General features: G+C 38.2%; 1 protein-coding gene and 1 pseudogene across 3 annotated transcripts in view; both read right to left on the minus strand.

Annotated features, from left to right (window-relative positions):
* The window catches only part of ACYP2 (acylphosphatase 2), a 48,803-nt gene extending 44,293 nt beyond the window's left edge, over positions 1-4,510 (minus strand). The window contains exons 1-2 of one of the 3 annotated variants that reach the window (XM_087717526.1): positions 4,334-4,490; positions 1,698-1,714 (exon numbers count right to left, since the gene is read on the minus strand). In XM_087717526.1, the coding sequence (XP_087573652.1) occupies positions 1,698-1,714; positions 4,334-4,385 (69 nt within the window). In that variant the 5' untranslated portion in view covers positions 4,386-4,490. Of the gene's footprint in view, positions 1-1,697; positions 1,715-4,333 lie in introns of all 3 variants that reach the window. The other 2 variants (XM_087717527.1, XM_014072266.2) reach the window with 2 other exon arrangements.
* Positions 663-1,687, minus strand: LOC148044935 (uncharacterized; annotated as a pseudogene).
* Positions 4,511-7,318: the final 2,808 nt, after the last annotated feature.

Raw genomic sequence — 7,318 nt, forward strand, 5'->3', positions numbered from 1 at the left:
GAAACTAAGGAAGGAAAAGTAGAAGAGAGAAAAGTGTAGGGCAAAGGGGAAAAGAAAAAGAAAAGCATTGACTTTTTGATGCAGTAGAATAAGGTAATAACATAAAACCTCAACTTTTTACGTATACAAATTTCTGCAGAAAAACTGAAGTAAGGAAAAAAACCCTTCTAATTAATTAATACACAGCCTCACCCCATCTCATAACTGCTGAGAAATGTGTCTGCTTAAAAAAAAGGTTTGTGTGTAGCACATCACAGATAACTACTATAAACACCATTCAACTTAGGCCATCAAGAATATGACAAGTCTTTTGCAACTACGCTCTTATCTACACTCTGCCCCAATCAAAGTCCTCTAATGAAGCATTTCACATGAATGCTGCAAATGTTGTTATGAAGTTTAGGATCTGAGCTATGGTTTGTACTTGCTTCAAATACAATAAGGGCCAGGCTTTCAGATAAGTTTGTTCTGAGCCTGGCACATACAGTTTCAAGATAAGACATAAAAGATGCTTCTGTGGTAGGAGAGAGAAAATTCACACACTGAACAAATATTCTCATCTGATTTTATTTTTTTAAGTGAAAACCAAATAACTGTATAATTTGCACTCTGTGCCCAAAAGAATTTGGATTACATCCATTCAGATGACTATACTGCATTTTTTAAAATTTGAGACAATTGGTTATCTTTTTTGCAGCCAAATCCTACAGGAAACAGTGCAACATCTCAGTCCTGTTCATCTTGTAGCCACTGCAAAGCAATTTCTAATACACTAATACTTCAGAGTGGAAGGGCCCAAAAATAATAACAGTATTATAAATAATTTCAGCATTAAAGTTCTCATTTTTGAAATCTATGAATTTCTGTTTCAGGCACTGAGTACCTGTCTGATCAGCTCATAAATTTTACATAATGAATGCCAAAATGATGAATCCCATGGAGAAACCTGATTTGTGTTAACCTTCCTCAATTTGCCTTAAAGTCAGGATTACCATTTAATTTCTTGTTCATTTCCAAGCCTCTTTCACATAAAAATTCATTGGGGAAAAAAAACCTTGCATAGATAGTATTTTCTAATGCGGGTTCTTTTTTCATATTTCATTCTTTCCCATTACCTTTTTCATTTTCATCCCGCATTGCTGAAAAGGCAAGGAGGTGTCTTTTTTTAACCTTTGGTTGTAAAATTGTAGATAACCCAATTCGAAATGCTTCTGCTAATACTGTTTCTGTTAATACTGCTAATCATATTTCACCTTTCCAAACCTTTCAACAATTTCTACTTTGCTTTGGAAAGTGAACAGAGTCCCCTTATATTTCTTGATCATTATGAAAGATGGGCTTTCCCATGTTTCCAGGTTGCATACTCTTAAATATGGATAATGAGAAATGCAAGATTTCCATGTAACTTGGGACCCTTGTACAATGCTTAAATTTGTCCACCGGTACCTTCTCTCTTACGTCGCTAAATAAAATACTAAAATTAGGGTATGCATATAACTAATGGTCATAAAATCAGGGTTCTACCATAAAAGGATTTCCACTAAAGCACACATTATTGTTATATGATACTTAACTCTTCAGATTAACACAGAAACGTGGCATTGCAGATTTCTGAAGACTCTGCACAGGCTTTTATTTTGCTCTCAAAAATGTTACAGAGAAGGGATGCAAAGAAGATATACTTCATGGTGCCTTACCATTCTGAAACAAACTCCTGAGAAAAAAGAATACAAAGAAAATAAAATTATAAATATTTGCTCAATGGAACAACATTTCATTTGTATTTATAAAACCGCATTATAACAACCAATCAAAGATTGCCAGTTTTTATTTTAATAGAAGGTTTGGTAAAATGAAAAGTGATTAAAAGTAATACCTTTTGGGAAACAAAGAAAATTAAAAGCACAATGGATAGATCCAGTGAAATCCAGATGTATAACCGAATTCAGTGGAAGATTGCTCAACTGGGCTCTACTGTTAATGAGATACACATCTGGGTTATCTGGGCAACCTGGGTTAACAAAGAGCCGAGGTGGTGCAGTGGTTAAATGCAGCACTGCAGGCTACTTCAGCTGACTGCAGTTCAGCAGTTCGGCTGTTCAAATCTCACCGGCTCAGGGTTGACTCAGCCTTCCATCCTTCCGAGGTGGGTAAAATGAGGACCCGGATTGTTGGGGGTGATATGCTGACTCTGTAAACCGCTTAGAGAGGGCTGAAAGCCCTATGAAGCGGTATATAAGTCTAACTGCTATTGCTATTGCTATTATGGAACTGTACTTGGGCTAAGGGTAATATTGGAAAATAATTTCTCACTATGATATTCAGTTGTTTTTGCTGAAGTTGTTTCTTTATTCGGATATTTCTTTTGGGAACATTTAGAACTGATAAACAGAGCAAAAAAAACTTATCACAGTTTATCATTTATATTTTTAATCATGCTACTTGGTTGCTGTTCTATAGATTTTACTCAGCTACATATAGGGTAGGAAAAACATTTTAATAAAATAATATATTAAATTATATGTCACTATAGATAGTGAGACGGGTGGCATATGAATTAATTACACAAATAAATGAAATTTATTTAGCATTAATAGAATTACAATATAATAGATTTGTCACATAGAAAATATTTAAATCAAGGGAGCTGAGAAGAACCATTTTCTGTTGTGTTGATAGTTGGCAATGCCTGAAACATCAACGATGTTAAGGTCGCACAACATGGACTTTGTAATACCAATGACATGGACTTTGTAGTATAACAATATACCATATTTTTTGCTCCATAAGACGCACCATAAGTTTAGAGGAGGAAAATAAGACAAAAAAATATCAGACGGAGCCTGAGAGGACTGCAGATAGGTATCTTCTCATGTGCTAGCTCTGCCTATTGACTCCTGCACTGTGGAAAAGAGACAGAAGAGGTGGGCAATGACAAAGACAAAGAAGAGGTGAGGTTAGGAACTGTAAAAGGAACCTGTCGCTGTGGCCCAGCTGCTATTCACCAAATGCACCGTCCATCTTTTGGTGGTGGTGGTGGACGTGCCTCTTATGGAGCAAAAAAAACCTGCATAGATTCATCACATACAAAGAGAGATGTATGTATAGTGAAGCATAGCTTTTCTTTACATGTACGGTAGAGAAATACTATTTTAGATGTGGAACTCAGCTATGTATTTTCATGTTTTTACAGTGCTGAATTCCTAACTGTGATATGTCCTACATGGAAGCCCAATTGATGTCTATTTTTATATTATTTTCCTACCAGGAAAATATTTTATTTTATTATGGTTCTATTATTGCACTCCATTTTAATCCTCCGCTCTTCATTCTAAATTAGTTGTCATGTTATTTTAACTCTTTTGTTTTAAATTAAGGACATTGCATTTTTAATTCTATTTTTATCATTGTGGTTTTAACTGTTTGCTCCCTACATTAGAAAGGGCCTTATTTTGGTGGGCTGTCTCTTTTTTAGACAGAAAGAGATGTAGGATGGTTTATATAAATAACCATTTCTTTTTTCTTTCCTGGTTTATTTGTATGTGCAGTTATTTCAGTGACAAATCTACAATCATTTTACACAGAATGAGTGGTTTTGACCTGAGGAGTTCTAGGAAAATAAGGCAGAAGATTGAATTATCCCTGAAAATATGTGGCCAAAGCATCATTCATAATTAAATATAATATTTATGGTGTCCTTCCCTGAAGACACAACACATATCTTGGTCAAATTGTTGCTGTTCCTATTACATCTTTGTATTTCACTAAAGTGTGTTTGTGCAGTTTTGAAAGATGGCTGATGTGGATAAATCCCTTATATATAAAATGTATTAAGAAGACTGTTCTCTCTGATGACTAGCTTTGGCATGAAAAAGGATTTAATAATGTAATCTTTCATTGCCAGTTTAAAATAAAAATTTATCTCCCCCGTTTTTAAAACACGTGCTAATTCCAGTAAGCAGTTGAACAGCTCTCCTGTGAAGTTAGCATAGGAGGTAATGGTAACTTGTAACTGGGACAGCATTAATGGAGCTGGGAGCATGGAAATAGTGAGTGTCCCTTCCTGCACCTGCCACGCATGCGTATTATTAACATTAAGAGCTTTGCCGGCTCTTCAATTCACTTTTAAGACTAATTAAGCACAGAACTGTTTACACAGCCAGCATGATCTGGCAATTAAATTCGCTTTTTATAAACAGTTCTCCTTGCCAGCTTTTGTTTGTAACCCGAGAGGGCAGTTCGTGCGCTCTGAGGCTATTTTTGCCAGAACAGTTCTCTTCCCCATAGCCCCTTTCCTAATATTTTAGCTTTCGCGTCTTTCTCCGGTCCTCACCTTGAACCCGGCCAAATACCTCGTAATCCACCGATTTGAGGATCCGGGACATAACGGTTGCAGGGAAAGAACAAGAGTCACTCTGTGTAGAGAAAGACTGAGATCGAACAAGCGCTGATTAGTCTCATACCGAAATTCAGCCAGCAGGGGGCCGCGACGGAAGCTCGCAAGGCTCAAGATTCACTAGAGGGCGGTATCCCAACCGGTTTATCCGGGCCAATTCGATAAACTGAATCCACCCTCTTTAAAAATAAATAAATAAATAAATAAAAGGCCGGGGGGGGGGGGACCTTAAAGAGCTTGGATCGATGTAACCTGTTCCCTTCCTTAAACTCTTTTAGCATTTGGGGTAAGGAAATGAAATAATCCCTCAAACTAAGAACAATTGAGATCCCCATGCACTTTGTAGTGCTTGCATTCTTTCTCCACTTTTCCTTTTTGAATGTTACATGTTAAATTGGACGTTTAATAAATGCACTATCTTTTTATGTATCGTGTAAGTCCTCAAAAATGTGAAGGATTAGGATTAGGATTAGGGTCAAGGTTTAGTGTTTATAAAAGCATTTGGTGACTAATAATGCTGAAAATGTAGAAAAACTTCATGGACGAGATTTATAAGTTATAAAACCAGGATGAGAGGACCAGAATTCACATGAATTGGTGTATTATTAATAGTAGAATGTGATAGAGAGATGAGACTACGAATGGTATCTTTTCCTAATGAAATATTTAGCAGCCAAGGGTCAGTCAGAACAAATTCCCAGATGATGTGTAATTAGGAGATATGATGGGAAAAGAGCCAAAATATAGAAATTGAATAGAAATTGAATAACAGAGTTGGAAAGGACCTTGAAGGTCTTCTAGTCCAACCTCCTGCTTAGGCAGGAAACCCTACACCATTTCAGACAATTGGTTTTTCAATCTCTTCTTAAAAACTTCCATTGTTGGAGCATTCATAATTTATGGAGGCAAGTTGTTCCACTGATTAATCTACAGCAATCTCATTTCCCAGACAGCAAAACCAAGTTGCCAATTGCATATAAATTAGCAGGTAAGATCTGAAACATTCTGCTAAAATCTGATTATAGCAAGATCTGAAACATTCATGGGGACAGTTCTGTTTCTTCTTTTATACCATCCTGCTGATAATTTTATCAAATCACTAAGAGTTTGAAGATATACACCTTATCATAATACTATGATAGAAGCTATCTGAACACTCTGCATGTTTTAGCTGTTGTGCATAAGCAATAGCACTTAGACTTATATACCACTTCAAAGAGCTTTACAGCCCTCTCTAAGCCATTTACAGAGTCAGCATATTGCCCCTAACAATCTGGGTCCTCATAAGGCTTTGGTTGTTGACAAAGAGATTTTATCAAACATAAGTAAGAGTAATTTTTTAAAAAAGTTTCAGTTGTCTTATAATATTATTCCTCCAAGCAAGGGTTGTCAAACTCGTTGTCACATAATGTATCGTGACTTTTCCCCCCTTTGCTAAACTGGGCATAGGCATGGCCAGCGCGTGACACAGCCAATCCATGGGCTGCGAGTTTGACAGCCCTGCTCTAAGCAGTATCTTTTGACTTCCAAAATATTTAATTCAAACAATTGTTCATTTAGAGGAAGTCTAATTTTATCAAAGAACAACCGTAATTTTTAACTTCACTTATACTCCACGAAACCTGCCTAATTCTTGGCAAATATGGAAATGAAAAGTGGGACTGTAATGTTTTCTTAATCAAATTCTTTAGATTATTTAACATATGATAATTAATTGCAAAGATTTAGAACTTTTAATAAACATTATAAAATAAGGCAGCAATTACAGTTTAGAAGAGCATTTCCTATTATCTCACTTAAGAAATGCTTTTTCCAAAAGGGCATCAAACATGTATCCTGTGCCAACTCAGTGAAGCGGTTGACATGATGTGCCAGTGCCTGGAGGCTGTTGGGGTCTGGATGGGGGTTAACAAGCTTGTACTCAATCCAGACAAGACCGAGTGGCTGTTGTGTTTTCCTCCCAAAAACTTGGTCAATATTCCATCACTCAGGCTGGGGGGTGAAAACCTACGCCCCTCAGACAGGGCTCGCAACTTGGGGGTCCTCCTGGATCCACAGCTGACTTTAGAACACCATTTGTCGGCTGTGACCAGGGGGGCATTTGCCCAGGTTCGCCTGGTGCACCAGTTGCGTCCCTACCTGGACCGGGAGGCACTCGCAACAGTCACTCAGGCCCTCGTGACCTCAAGACTGGACTACTGCAATGCGCTCTACATGGGGCAGCCCTTGAAGAGTATTCGGAGACTTCAACTCGTCCAGAACACAGCCGCGCGAGCGATTGTGGGTGCACCTCGGTACACCCACATTACACCTATCCTCCGCGAGCTGCACTGGTTACCGATCAGTCTCCGGATACGCTTCAAGGTGCTAGTCGTAACTTATAAAGCCCTTCATGGTATTGGATCTGGGTACTTGAGAGACCGCCTGCTACCAATTACCTCTCACAGACCCATTAGATCTCACAGGGTTGGCCTCCTCCGGGTGCCATCTACCAGCCAATGCCACCTGGCTATTACCCGGGGGAGGGCCTTCTCTGTGGCAGCTCCGGCCCTCTGGAATGAACTCCCCGCAGGGATTCGGACCCTCACCTCTCTCCAGGCCTTCCGAAAAGCCGTCAAAACCTGGCTTTGACGGCAGGCCTGGGGGTGATGAGTTCCCTCCCCTCTCGACATGTATGGTTGTGTGACTGTTGTCTACTTTTATTATTTGTATTTTGTCTTTTATGTTCCCCCTTTTTTTTCCCCCTTGAATTGTTCGCCGCCCTGAGTCCTCCCGGAGAAGGGCGGCATACAAATAATAAAATACAAATACAAATACAAAATCCTCTACAAATGAAATGTGCGATTTTTAAAATTCTAAACATATGTTTGTATATGCAAATTAATAAAGATTGAAAAATTAACAGATAATTATAACTTATAT

The sequence above is a fragment of the Thamnophis sirtalis genome, unplaced genomic scaffold, assembly GCF_051295495.1.
Source record: "Thamnophis sirtalis isolate CommonGarterSnake01/CBP01778 unplaced genomic scaffold, rThaSir2_p1.2 scaffold_6, whole genome shotgun sequence".
NCBI lineage: Eukaryota > Metazoa > Chordata > Lepidosauria > Squamata > Natricidae > Thamnophis > Thamnophis sirtalis.